At 37.9% G+C, this 15,223-nt stretch overlaps 1 protein-coding gene across 8 annotated transcripts in view; it reads right to left on the bottom strand.

The window, feature by feature from the left end:
- FRY (FRY microtubule binding protein) overlaps positions 1 to 15,223 on the bottom strand; it is a gene marked incomplete at its 5' end in the record, with an annotated part of 420,839 nt that overhangs the window by 116,211 nt on the left and 289,405 nt on the right. For all 8 annotated transcript variants that reach the window (XM_081286098.1, XM_081286096.1, XM_081286091.1 and 5 more), the window contains 3 exons: positions 4,775 to 4,882; positions 9,708 to 9,840; positions 11,598 to 11,769. In XM_081286098.1, the coding sequence (XP_081142224.1) occupies positions 4,775 to 4,882; positions 9,708 to 9,840; positions 11,598 to 11,769 (413 nt within the window). The remainder of the gene's footprint in view (positions 1 to 4,774; positions 4,883 to 9,707; positions 9,841 to 11,597; positions 11,770 to 15,223) is intronic.

Raw genomic sequence — 15,223 nt, 5'->3', positions numbered from 1 at the left:
CCACAGGGACACAGCAGTAGAATATACCCAGAGAAACCAGTATTACAACACTAACTGCAGCTGTCCCTCCAAGCGGTTGGCATCAGGAGCTGTGACCATGGTTACGACTGCTCAGATCAGAGAGCAAATATGCAGGCACATGCTGCACAGACCCTGGGTGCCACCGCTCACGGTTCCAGGGACCTTCTGCCGTGATCAAGAGTAAGCAAGTGGCATGATCCCAAGGGCCATGTTGCTCACACAAGGTTGTTGCTGAATTAAGTAGGACATATTCTAAAATGAGGAGACCCAGAACTTGGACAAAGCAGCATTCTGGGTGGGTCATATGGGATAAATACTTTTAATGCAAACCACCTGCACAAAGGTAGGCTTCCCACTCCCGGTAGCTTTCAATAATGTGGCTGTTCACTTGTTTTGCCAATGAAAGGGGGGTGGCGTGGATTTCAAACTCACAAACCATATCCTGAAGAAAAGATCATTAGGAGAAGCTTCCTCCTCTGAACTAGGCAAGACAAAAACAAGGTCATTAGGAGGAAGCTGCTGCCCAATAATGTCACCATGTCCCCAGGGGCAGCAGAGGAAGAAAGGGTTTCAAGATGAAGCCCAGGAGATATGGATTTCCAGAAGGAGGGCTTGCTAATAAATGCACTGTCAGTCACTGTACCAGCTCATTAGGTGGTGGCCTCAGGGGTCTTTAAAGAATGGACGTACAGCTATTTGCAGAGCATTAAACTGTATCTTGATGAAAATGGAGAAATAGTGAATTTTGGGAGCAATATATACTATTGGAAGTACTTCCCTGTCAGATACACCAAACAAACTAACTGCTTTCCACAACACATACATACAAGAAGCGTGAACGCAAGACAGTGGCTAATGTAGTTCAGGTGCCACAGAAGACTGTGAAATTGTGTATGTATTACCTCAGATGTTTCCACAAATTATAAGGAAACATTGTGTAAGTGGCGCTTACTATTTGGTATAAAACCAATGACATTTGGTTTCAGGAAAGTTCTGTGAATTTGGGCAAACAGTTTTACTCCTCTGAAGTTCAACTTCCTTGTCTAAAATCAGGGATGAATATATATCCAGCTTAGATAACATAATGTATAGGAAAAGCGTTGTACAACATGGTATATATATCATTCAAATGTGAAGATACTTAAAAACAACTAATTTTGGGGGGAGCTTATTTTGTACCAGGTCCTATTCTAAGTGATTCACATGCATTATTTAATTCTCAAAACACTATGATCATATTAACAAGGACAAATTTTTGAAAAAGGAGGGTAAATTTTGAAGAGCAAACCCTTAGATGCACTGGAGGAAGTGACAGAGGGGAGGAGCCTTGGACTGTTAGGGAAAAAAAATCTTCCTGTGCTCAAAGAATGGAGCAGGACACATTGGGCAAGGGAGCGAGAGATCTCCCGATCCCTGGGCAGAGAAGAAAGCCCCCCTTTCTATGTGGAGAATCTTGGGGGGCCCAGAGAGCTCAGCAGGGAAGGCTCTGCTAAGGGTCAGAAGGCGGTACCCCCAGGGGTCTCCCACGAGGCTGGTAAGGCCGACACATCTCCAGGGAGCCCCCAGGGAAAGATGCCTCACACCCAGCTTGAGCAATACCTATAAAGTCAGGAGCTTAGTAACTGGAGGCGGTGGCCTGCCTGCTTCATTCCATACAAGGCTGCCACTGTCACTGTCACGTTCAACACGCCACTGTAGGTCCCAGGCTTGAGGGTCTGGTATTCAGCCACTACCGAAAATGCTGGCATCAGGCCTGGGGGCAGCCATGTGGGACGTGTCCTTCAAACTCCTCACAGGGGGCTGAGCTGGGAGGGAGAGCAGTCTGAGTGTATTAGTCTTGTTTTGCCAGTTATGGGCAAAACCAGCATTTCAAATAAAACTGTACCATGGTTGTGAGTGTGAAGTGTGTACAGTCAAAGGTCTGACGAGACCAGGTCTCAAGTCAACTTAGCCCAAGTGTGACGACTCGGTGGGTATCACGTAGAGGGTGGCTGCAGGCTTCTTGTGTGGCACTTCAAACCCAGATTTTCTGTGAGTGAGTGACTTCGCTTCTGTCCTCTGCCCCTCTTGAGGGGATCTGAAGAGCCTCATTTCCTCATAGAGGTCTCACAGGTTAATGGACCCAGCATGTGGGTCACACACCCGGGGAACTCCCCCAGGAGAACAGCCTCTTTTCTTGTGAAATTTATGGAAAAGGCTTCTTCATGGACTTCTGATATGGTGTAGTCTTTCTCTTGGATTTTCAAGAATATTTGTTCTTTTCCCTCATTAAAAAAAATAAAATTAAAAAAAAAAAAAAACAGCACCCAGGGCTTTGGGCTCCGTAAGAATGTACGCCATAATAAACAGGACCTGCTATAAATAGCACTGACATTCCAGCCGTGCCTAACAGAGCTCTCTTCCCACACGCCTGGCACCACAGTCTGGTCTGCAGATTCCTGCGTCCCTGGATTAAGCTACCAAGGTGATCCCAGAGGTGAGAGCCTCCAAGACAGATTTACCACAAAACAGCATGACCCAAGTGCCGACTGTCATCTACATGCCCTGGGTTTCCAGGGCCTTAGTGTTCATACCAACCATCAGATCTTCACTGAGCAAACCACACTTTCCTTCCACTTCAGGGAACTGGTCTTTTCCTACCAGATACCAGAGTGCAGAGGCCTCTCGTCAGCCCTCGCAACTGTCCCCAAGATGGGCAGTACCCCTCCAGTCTTACCAAGGAAAACAGGGTGAGGGGCTAAACAATTCAGAGGTCACACAGGTAGTAAAATGGCAAGCAGGGTGCCAAGTTCAGGCTTCCCGCTGGATTGCTTCCTCTGTGTCCCTTGGAAAGGTGAAGATTGAACCTGGTTCATCTGATCCTGGGGCAGCCCCAGCTCTGCAGTGGTCCACGGGGCCATGGAGAGAGCTCTCAGGGGCCTCGTGGCCACTTTCAGCTGTTCACTCGGCAACCCCTCCTCTGTGGGCACAAGTCTCCTGTGGGAGTGCTGTCTCTACTGTGGGCTGTGACAAACTCACAGGTGGGTCCCTTGGGTCTCCAGGTTATTCCGGCACTTGTCTCGCAGTTTTAATTTGTTCTCCGTTTTCCTGCCAAATCACTGTGTTTACTATACTTTGGAAATCCACCCTCTTGTCCTCTTGGGTGACCAAGAACTGGAAACCCCTCTTCCATCCTGGGTTAGTTTTTCCTCTCTCCTCTGCCTGCCCCCTTTCCCATGAATGTGCTCTTTGCTCACATTCCCATTGCAAGGCTTCGTCGGGAAAGGCCTGAGGTGCAACTGTTTAAAACCTTATGTCATTAAAGTGTGTCCTAAGTGTGGAATGCAAAAGAGAGGGATCCTGGGCTCCAGCTTGCTGGTGATAGCAAAACAAACAAAAACAACGGAAGAACAGGGATGACAGGTGACAAACACCAGCTGGGAGGGTAGAAGCCTTGGTTACCGAGCACCAAGGCTCAAGGCTGTGATTTTGAAGGTTATGGGTCTTCAGGAACCTTCACTGAAGGTTCTGCTGCCGGTGCTGGGAAGAGGAAAGGAAGGACAGGAGGCTACAAAAACCATTCCATGAGAGCAGAGGTGAGCGCGAGAGGCTGGACTGGCTATCCCCGGGAGAGGACCATGACCACAGGAATTGAGACACGAGACTCCACGGGATGCTCAGAGCCTCGGGAGGTGTAGTCACATGACAGTAGCAATTTGGATTATTAATTTGAATACTGATGGGAAGGATATTGGCAGAAGGTTCTAACCTTGGCTAGGCACGGGGCATCTCTCACTGGGTCAGCGTTAATATTTGTTATCCTTCCCTAAGCTCTCCTCTATTCCACCATTATCAGATTAACCAGCCTAAAATGACATTCTAAAGTCCTTTATTCCTCTGTTTAAAACTTCATCTGTCTAAATACCAGTACTAATACTTAAGACTCAATGGAAATCTAACCTCCCCAAACTGATATTTCTTTTTATCTTTGGGTTGTCCCCAACTCTTTTTAATTTCTAAGCCAATGATGACTTTATTCTCATTTCTTACACTCCACGAATCTAATGATTTTGCCTTCTACCCTGCTTTTAGGTTATACGTCACTTCTGATTTTTAAATGTAAGGTATGCATAACGTCAGCTAGAGCTGCAGACCAATAGGAAATAACTAAGCTTACTGAACCATGATAATTTCACTCACAGCAAATAAACTTCAGGTTCTACTTGGACTGTGCATTCTTATGGAGGCTGGGGAGGGTGGTAAAAGTGATTTTCAGTAGCTTTCTGAAGTACTAACAGTAGTTTAGGATCCCCATTACCTTCCTATTTTGGTCCCTGGTGGGGAGGGGTCAGACCTGAATGGACTCTTTCCCAGCCAGACTCACTTCCTTCACCTTCCTGAATCCTACTTCCTTTCCAAAGCCAGTTCAAATTTCATCTTCCCCCAGAGTCACCTGTCAACTTCCTCAGCGCACAGTAACCTGGCTACTCACTGACTCAGGTATCCATTTTTTGTGCTGTTAATTTGTGAACTCCCAGGCCCTGGGTTATTGCTTACCTTACGCGTTCATATATTCAATCTAAATTGAATTTTAAAGCCCTTGAATATGGGAATAATAATAATTTAAGCAACATTTATTTACTCATTCCTGCCCATGCATAGAAATAATACCTTAATCAATAAACTTTTGTTGACTCTAAATATGGACTTCTTTTCTTTTAGGAACCATGACAAAGGATTAAGATCAATTTTGGTCAAATGATGTCTCACCTACCTGGCCAACAAGTCAATAAGTTCAAGTTTTGACATCCCATCAGGAAGCAGTCGAGGAATAGCAGCAACACAAGTCCTGAAAAGATCGATTTTGGGCTTTCTTTCACCCCTAGCATTTGAAGACAAAATTTAAATATAGGTCAAAAGGTCGTGAAAAATTCTTAAAACCATTTGTTAAGTGTGTTAATGAAGACTGGAACTTAATCACAGGCTTGTGTTGGCTCCAGTATTCTATTTATTCCCTTTACAGTTTGACCATTTCTAATAAAACTTTTAAAAATATAAATGTAGCACAGAATTACATAAATTCTTAAAACCATTTGTTAAGTGTGTTAATGAAGACTGGAACTTAATCACAGGCTTGTGTTGGCTCCAGTATTCTATTTATTCCCTTTACAGTTTGACCATTTCTAATAAAACTTTTAAAAATATAAATGTAGCACAGAATTACATATCTCTGCAAATGCTGATTATCAAGAGCATTTTATTTTATTTTTTTACTTTTCATTTTATTTATTTATTTTATTTTATTTTTATTTTTTTATTAGTTGCGAATGACAATACAATGATCTTGACATATCATACTTTTGAATCAAATGGGGTATAATTTCTCATTTTTCCAAGTGTACAGGTTGCAGAATCACATTGGTTATACAGACACGTATATACCTACAGCAATACTAGTGTCTATTTTATTCTGCTGCCCTTCCTATCAAGAGAATTTTATCATAGGCTTGCCATTTAGTTGGGATCTATTTGGTCTCTGTGGCCTGCATTTAAAACACTAGAATCACAGAAATGCTTAACTGTGTCAGCACGAAGAAATATATTATAGTCGTTCCTCCATTTAACATCAATAAATGGGATTTTAATATATGCAAAACAGCCCCTTTTACAAGTGACATCTGGAAGCTTCTTTCCCCGATGTGCCATGCTTCTCTAGACCACCTAGCCCCATTTAAAAAAAAAAAAATGTTTCCAAATTAAGTCTTTCATGACAACAGGTAAAATCCTATATATACATTTCTGACTTCTTATAGTAATCTCTATAGAATAGAGACCTCTCTTTTTAGTTACTCTCATGAAGATATTAGTGTTTAAAGGTTATAATGTCTTCTGTGTTGTTAGCACACAGAAAACAAAAATGTATACAGTCAGCACCCAATACCTATGGGATCCACTCCCATGGATTCAACCAACCATGGATTGAAAATATTTAAGGAAAAATGTGCCTGTATTGAACATATACAGCCTCCCCCACCCCTGTCATTATTCCTTAAACAAAACAGTGTTACAACTATTTCCATAGCATTTGCATAGTTTTAAGTGTTATAAGTAACCTACAGAAGGCTTAATATGGGGGGAAATGCATAGGTTATGTTATATGCAAATATTATGCCATTTTATACAAGGGACTTAATGAATGCCTATCTCTGAAAATGCATATATTTCCAGGATTTTGGATATACCAAACAATTGGGAAACAATTGGGAAATCCTGAAAAAAATTTCCCGTAGATTCAGAGGAATAACTGAATTTTATAATATGTTATTTCAAGTTTTAGATATTTTAATAGGTAACTATTTGATTCTTAACCACTTAATTGATAACTTTTATGAGAAATTAAACTATTCATCAGATATTTCAAATAACCTAAGTGAGAATATGTAACAGCATATCCATAGTCTGATGATTTAGTCTTCTGAGAATAAATATAAAATTGGTTACAAAGTTAAAGCAGTAATAGGACACAGACACAATAATGAAAATGTGAAGTGGCACAGAAGTAATCACTTCTGGGAACAGTAATGGTGGCCAGAATAGAAGAGCAACAAGTTTTTGCAAGGAGGATTCCCAAATCTGATCATCATCTAATAGCAATCCTGAGCTGTGACCTTACTTTTGTAAGTGAAGGATAAATGCAAAACTGTTCATATGAAAAGCAAGATATATACTCTGACTTCTAAAATATTCTGCTTTTGTAGAAGATCGTAAGATATTTTTTTTTCTCTCTTTTTCCTTGGACCTCTGGCATCAGATAAATGAGGGTTCCAGAGAGGAAGCTGGTGCACTGTGGTTTCTAATCAGCCGAAGGAGAGAGATGTCTTTGGATGACACCCACAATAGCTGTGAGTGGTCTCAACAGTTTAAACAGTTCTTCTAGCTTGCTCACCAGATGTTGTAAACAGCTGGGATTATATTCATATCTGCTGGAAAAGAGATGACCCCGCCTGGCCTGAAGTGTAAAGCGAACCCTGCCAGACTTCCAAGCTGATAAATCCAGCCTAGATTAGGAATTAATTGGTGCATGATTTCCTCTTACTATTGCAGTCATTGCTGTCTCTGGGGTTTTTATGGGAAGCCATATGAACTCCCAAAATAACACAATTAAGAATATTTATTAACAGATGTTAAAATTACTATTTTTTAACATTTGTTATTTTCTTTCTTACTTTTATTAGCCACAAAAGAAATGAAGAATGGTGATTGAGTAACACAAAATACTCAATGTTCAAGTTCAAACCTTAAGCCAGGGCCTGGGAACATGGTGGACAACCTCAAATACCAGTTCAGATGACTGTTCCCATTAGTACTCTGTGGTCTCCACCCTCTTCCCCTAAATGCTTATATGATTCCCTAACATTTCTCCTTGTTCTTTTTAAGAAATGAAGCAATGAGTGATTTTCCACTCTGGGATCTACTTTAAAGTCTAACATGAAAACTATTCCTAGTCTTATTTGGGGGAATCTTAAAATGGATGAATAGGAAAAAGAAGAATCTAGAAAAAAATGTGAGGCATTAGTTAAAACTTAAGTAGAATATTTGTATTTATATTTAAGCTTATACATGTTTGAATATATTGTTTTGGTCTTGAATCTACCTTCTGATGTTTCCTGAATATAACTATGATTTTCCTTTAAAGCTCTTTAATTCTTTAATATTTTAAATAGGAAACAACTATATGGAAGAAATTTTTAAAGTATTTCTTATGTTTTCTACAGGATAAATAAAAAAATATCTTTAAAGTATTCAAGGAATATGGAATAATGAGGTTAAAGGCTTATGGATAATCTGTTAACTTATGAGGCAAGAACTAAAAAGCTAAAGAAGTATTTTTAATGTTATCAGTCTTGTTCAATCTCAATTCTGTTATTATTTTGATTGAAAAGTCTATAGTGGTATGTCTTCTATGTGGTTTAATCAAATGTTTGGCAAGCTATAGGGTAATATGCATTGTATAATTCTGTTTTTACCAAAAAAAAAAAAAAATGAAAGAAAGAAAGAAAAAAGTACAGATGTTCCCGAGTTTAGTAATTTCTGACTTTACCACAGTGTGAAAGTGAGTTACATTCAGTAGAAACTACTTGGAACTTTGAATTTGGATCTTTTCCAGGGCTAGTGACAAGTGATTCTCTCTTGCAATGCTGGGCAGCTCCCAGCTGGCTCTGAGATCATAAGGAGAACAACTGATACTCTCCAGGGCACAGTGCTGCTGAGACAGGCTGCTGGGTAGGGTAGGGGTAGTACATGCATGTTCAACGTATAACATTTTCAACTTAGAATAAGCTCATTGGGATGTGACCCCACCATAAGTTGAAGCGCATTGGTATTTCCGTATAGTACATTTATACAGGGAGAGTTCTGGAATGAATCACATGAAGCTAAGGGATGGTCACAGATTTGATTTCAAGTGGGAAATGCCTAGGAGGAGGCTTTTCATTTTAGATGCTACTAAATATATACTTAAAATAATTCTGTACTTCAACTGTTTTAATCTTGAGCATTTACTATCAATGTGATAAAATTCATACAATATGACCTTCTCTATATAGGTAACAATTTCAGATTAATTCTGATATTTGAGGCTGGTTATGCTGGGAAATAGAGGAAATCTTCCTAGTTATGTTTTTAGGAATTTATGCCACAGCTGCCAAATAAAATCTAATTCATAGTTCAATGACAAAGTCTCAATTTTTTTAAAAAATGTAGAATTAGAACCAAATCTTAATTCTTATTGAAATTAGTGAAAAACAGCAAATGTTGAGTTGTACAGGTTTCCTCCGCCGAGCTCAAACACAAACGCAGCTTTTGATTTTGGCAAAGAACATTTGAGTTCTACATTTAGTACTATAAATGCTTTCTTAAAATCTATGGCACAGTTTCACTGAAACTATTAAGCAGGAATTTCCACTGGAAACAAATTAATTTGAGATTTATAAAGTGGGATATGTGTAAATTGCGATATCATTGAATCACAGGTGATATGGTAGAGCTTGGGAACAAAAGATCACCTTCTCTTTTTTTTTTAACAAAAGGTCACTTCTGAAAAATGTGGACCAATAAATGGTTCAGGTATCTCATATTCTAACTTGCGGGCTTAATGGTACTCAAAATATAACCCAAATAGATCAACTGCAGTTTGACTTCATTTTATGGTCAGTTGAATATCAGAAAAAAGATTTGGGGGTGGGACTGGGAATTGAATGCTAGGCCTTCTGTATGCTGGGCAATGTCAAAGTATTTTTATTTATTTATTTAAACTACCCTTGGCACTTCTTACATCCCTGATTCTAGGAAGTGAGAATAAAAAAAAAAAAAGAAAGAAAGAAAGAAGAAAGAAAAAAAGAAAGAAAGAATATCTACCTCTATCTTTAGCTTCATTAATTGGTCTTTTTTTTTTTTTTCCTTTTTCTCTTCTGTAGTGATGGGGATGGATCCCAGGGCTTCGGGCATACTAGGCAAGTGCTCTACCACTGAGCTACATCCCAGCACTTTTTACTGTTTTGTTTCAAAAGAGGGTCTCCCTAAGTTGCCTAGGTTGGCCTTGAACTTGTGATCCTCTGTGTCAGCCTCCCGAGTCACTAGGATCACTGGTGTGCGTCACCACGCCTGGTTGATCAATCCCTAATTGATAACAGCCTCACTGTACTCACGTGATCATGTCTTCGGGTTCTTTGTTTAACATCTGGACATTGGTTAGCATCATACACCGTCCTACTTCTTTATCCAGGTGCCTTAAAATGTTGTCTACAGCTTTTCGTACTTGAGAGTAATACAAGGACATGCCTAAAAAACATGTATTATCGTTTCAACCTTGACTAAAACTATCAAAGAACAGCTTTAGTTCATCGTCTATAACATTGTTTTTTACTGAAGACCCTATAAGCCAATGATTTCTGATTCAATTTCCCTCTGCGTGGCTCTTGACATAATGCCCTACACTTAGCAGGTGTTCACCAAATAATCATTTACATTAAATTAATAATAACTGTAAGCAGAAGGAGAGACTGTGAAATGAGATGGACATCATTACCCTAAGTATATATATGAAGACATGAATGGTATGATTCTACTTTGTGTACAGACAGAGATATGAAAAATTGTGCTCTATATGTGTAATATGAATTGTAATGCATTCTGCTGTCATATATAACAAATTAAAAATAATAACTATAATACTTCAATAGGAAGTATTTTCCAGCAGAGTTAAACAAACAAGGAAATACACATTTTGATTTTTTTTTTTTAAACCAAGGATTGAACCCAGGGCACTTAACCACTGAGCCACATCCTCACCCTACACCCACCCCTTTTTTTAAAAAAAAAATTTTAAATTTTGAAACAGGTTCTTGCTAAATTGCTACAGCCCTTGCTAAGCTGCTTAGGTCCTCACTAAGTTGCTGATGCTGGCTTTGTACTCGTAATCTTCCTGCCTCAGCCTCCTGAGCCACTGGGATTATAGGTGTGCAGCACTGTGCCTGGCTCACATTTTGAATTTTTAAGTTTCTGGTTAGCATAAGAAAATCCATCATCACTAGTGATTATATTAATAAAGGCCAATTCTTATTTTGGGTTAAGATTTTACTAACTTCAGATTGTTCTCTGAAATATATGTATTAATTCTATTTGTAGCAAAATAAAATGAGACTTTATGTTATAAATTTTAAAATGAAAGAAAACATATTTTAGTCATTTTGTTATTACTCTCACTAAACAGTGTCAATGTCCTACAGTGGAAAACAAATATGTACATATTACATATAGTTACATATATATACATATAATATATATGTTACATATATTACATTTTACATATATTCACAATACACATATAACAATGAAAAGCAAATAACTGTACTTTAATGAAATAATTACTATTTCTCATGCATTAAGTCTTTTGAACTCATTTAAGCATTACATAATTAAAATAGTGTAAAGCAACAAAACTGCTGTACATATTTCCATTATATCTTTGGAATCCAGGAACTACCTTTAAAAAGTTTGTAGTAGTTTCTAAATTTGGGTATTTAATAAGAAGTAAACAAGTGTGAATATTCATCTCTTTGGATTAAAATAGCTAAATTTAAAAGAAACTAAGCTCATATAGATTAGATTTACAATATAACATGGCTTTTTGTAGAACATGGTATGTTTAAAATACAAATTAGACAACGTTACTAAAAAATAAAAAAATGTAGTCTAAAAATGAATGAAGGAATTATAAAGAAGATTATTTACCAAAGCACACAGATTTCTTAGAAATTTACTGTATATAATCAAATTTACTGTAGATAATAAATATTAGAGGTTTGAAAAGATTCACATAAAACTCAACATGTGAAGGGCAAAATATTTACCAGGAAGTTCTAAAAAGTTTAAAGGGCAGTAAAATAAAAAGCAGCATGAATTCATCAACACAATTAACACTGGAATGTCTCATCTGTTACTTTTTCAAAGTTTTTTTTTTTTTTTTTAAAGTGCTCCTCACTAAAGGTGAGTGATTTTAAATGTTTCACCCCCATTCTAACACGCTTGACACCTACCTATCATTTTGGCTTCCTCTTCAGTTAGCGTTTTACTCAAGTATGTTTTCTTGACTCTCAATGTGTTTCCAGAGGGGAGTACGGCTCCTGTAACTGGCATGGGAGGCTCACCATCTTTCTGCTGCAGGCTGTCAGCTATTACCAAGAATGCCCGTAAACCAATGTTCATTCTCTATGAGGAATAATGCATCCATGAGAAAAAAAGAAAGGTCCAGGTTCTGCAGTGAATTACAACATCTGTCTTTCAGAGAAGGTCTGCTTGGTTTTCAATCTAGGTCAGTATGGGAAAATAGATTAAAAGGCACAAGAACATAGGCCACACCTATGAAAATATTGTTTCCATGGCTGTTGCTACATTATAAGAAAACAAATGGGAAGGTTTTCATTAAACTTGGAGGGCATGTTTGAGATGGTTACAAACCATTTTGTTCAAGGGAGGCGGAGTGTACCACAGAGGGATAGATGGTCATCCTGTGGGGCTGCTGCAACTGAGGTAAACTGAGGTGAACAAAAAGCCCTATGCTTTCTAGAAGGAGAGAGATACCACACATGTTAATTCACAAAGATGGAGTGAAGCATTCAGAGTTCCAAATGTGAACCACAAAATGAATATCACCTATTCTGAACCAAAAATCAAATTGATTTTTGATTCACGAAGGCCAGCCAGTTTGAGAACAAATTTTAAGAACTTAGCAGTGCTATGGAACCTATTACTAAAACAAGGGGGTGTATAAGAAGAAAGGCCATCCTGGGCCAGACTGTTACCTGTCTTAGGCTTAGGTAAGGCAAAATATTGGTTCTGAAAGATGACCTGGCAAGACACCTGCTCTCTACAGTGCATTCTCACTACAGAGTATAAGACTCAGTTGTTCTGCACCCTTCCCAGCACATCTCATTGTGGTGTTTAGTTTTACATTTGCTTAATCGTAGAGGACACTGAACATCTTTCCATAAGCCATTTGTATTTCTTCTTTGATGAAGAGCCTTTTTATTTTGTGCATTTAAAAAATTGGGTTGTTTATTCCCATTGAATTATAAGAATTCTTTATGTAGTCTGGAAAAAGTCCTTTGTCAGATATGAATTTTGCAAATGTTTTCTTCCAATCTCTGACTCTCCACTTCATTAAGTGTTGTTTTTATAAAGGGTAGATCTTTTAAACATTTTTGGCAATGTTCAATTTACTAACATTTTCTTGCATAATTTATGAGTTTCACGTCTCAGGAATTTTGCACAACTGAAGGTGACAAAGATTTTTCTCTTAAAATCTTTTTTTCCGGAATATTTATTGTGTTGGATTTTACCTTTAAATTTATGATCCATTTTGAGTTCATTTTTGTTTATAGACTTATTTATGGGTTGAAGTTCATTATTTTGCAGGTGGATTTCCAATTGTCCAATTTATTGGAAAGACTATCCTTTATCCATTGAAGTAACTTAGATCTGTCAATGAAAATAAACTGGCCATTTATGCATGGGTCTATTTCTGGCTTTTCTATTCTGATCATTGGGTCTTTATAGTCATCCTTCTGCCAATATCACGTGGGGAAGTGACTGCTGTATAACCTATAAAAATTCTAAGATCAGATCATGCTTACTAGTGCTCCAACTTTATTCCTTTTTTTCAAAATTATGTTAGTTATTCTACTTGTTTTTCTATATAAAATTTAAAATCAACTTGTTCATAAAAAGCTACAAGGATTTTAATTGGAATTATTATTGGCTGGAGATGTGGCTCAGCGGTAGCACGCTCGCCTGGCATGCGTGCGGACAGGGTTCGATCCTCAGCACCACATACCAACAAAGATGGAATTATTATTGGCATTATAGTTTACATAGATCAATTTGGGCACAGGTGAACTCTTGACAACACCAAGTCTTTAAGTCTATTGTAATTAATATTTCTCTTCACTTAATCAGTTCATCTTTGATTTCAACATTTTGTAGTTTTTATGTATTTTGTCAGTTTTACTGCTAAGTACTTTTTTGCATTTATTTACATAAATAATTTGCATTATTGCAAACTGTTCAATTTCCAATTGTTCACTACTATAAAACACAAATCCATTGGTTCATTTATCTTGTATCATGCAAACTTCCTAAAATCAATTATTAATTCTAGCAGGGGTTCTGTAGGTTCTTGGGGATTTTCTACATAGATAGTCATGTTGCCTGTGAAAGAAGACAACATTCTATTTTCATCTCCAATTTATGTGCCTTTTATTTCTTGCCTCTTACACTAGGTAGGACCTCCAGTCCCATGTTATTTTAGATTAAGGCAAAAGTTAGAGAAATTGATGACCCAGCTGCTCTTCTCACAAATAAACAAGTTCTCACGAGGATAAGGGGACATACAGGAAGTTACCTAGGTTCAAACTACAGCAAGACGTTTACCTGGAAATGATCTAACTGCTGAGTAGTGGTGTGATGTGCTTTATGGTATGACAACTCTTTAGATATCTGGACTTTGTTCCACAAGCTATTTCCAAAATATTACTTAAGACCTAATAAACAGGATATGTTTCTGGAGAAACTGCCCTATAACATATTTCATCAAATGAATGACATCTGCTTCATAGATTATTCTAATCCTATGTCTGCTTTTGAGGAGGCTCATGACTGTGCCTTTGGCCTTATAATCACCAACTACTAACAAATAAACTGTTCCATAATCCTGTAAGATCAAAAGATGTGGAAGACAATATCCCAATATTTTCTCTTATTGGTATTTTACTTTAAAACTAAAATTTCAAGTGTTCATCATACAGAGAGATTAAATAACTGAACGAGATGTTAGAGAAAAAAAATCAAGTATAAGTTTTATAGATAATAGTAGCTTTTAACATTTCTTTTTTTTTCCTTTTGAGACATGGTCTTACCATATTACTCAGGTTGGTCTTGAACTTATGAGCTCATGTGACCAACCACCTCACCCTCTCAAGTAGCTGGGAGTATGTCATGTTCTTTTAAGACAAATAACCCAATAATTCTGAGAACTGATTGTTAAAACAGTAAAGATATGAATACTAAGAAAATAATATGTTGAGAAAGTCTGCAGCAAGCAAAGACTCTACCCTAGTCCTGGACCTCTATTCAGCCAAAAAGCTGTGGCTTTGGCCCCTCACCCGGGGCCTGCAGATCTTGGCTGCAGTCATTCTGGTAACATGCCAGTTTATTAGCCACCAGACAGAAGTTCCCATTTTTGGACTTCCCGTTGTTGCTAGACATGTGCAACTTTAGTATCAGGAACAGAATGCAAGGTGTGGTGGGAAGGAGCATGGAGATACTGTGATCTCTCTGTTACTAAAAAGCTTCCTATGTTGATCCTCTGGGCCTCTTTTCCCACTGACAGAATAAAGGAGCTGAACCGTATTGCAGTGATGATATAAATGATCTTTTAAAAAATGTATGATGTACAATTTTCTTCTTTCTTTCCTCTTTCCCCCTTTCTCCCTGATTCCGAAACCAGACAAAGACACTTCAAAGAAAGAAAACTACAGACCAATATCTCTAATGAACCTAGATGCAAAAATCCTCAATAAAATTCTGGCGAATCGAATACAAAAACACATCAAAAAAATTGTGCACCATGATCAAGTAGGATTCATCCCTGGGATGCAAGGATGGT

Source organism: Spermophilus citellus (genome assembly GCF_964194105.1).
Source record: "Spermophilus citellus genome assembly, chromosome: 1".
In the NCBI taxonomy this organism is placed as follows: domain Eukaryota; kingdom Metazoa; phylum Chordata; class Mammalia; order Rodentia; family Sciuridae; genus Spermophilus; species Spermophilus citellus.
This window is presented reverse-complemented; position numbering and strand designations above follow the sequence as displayed.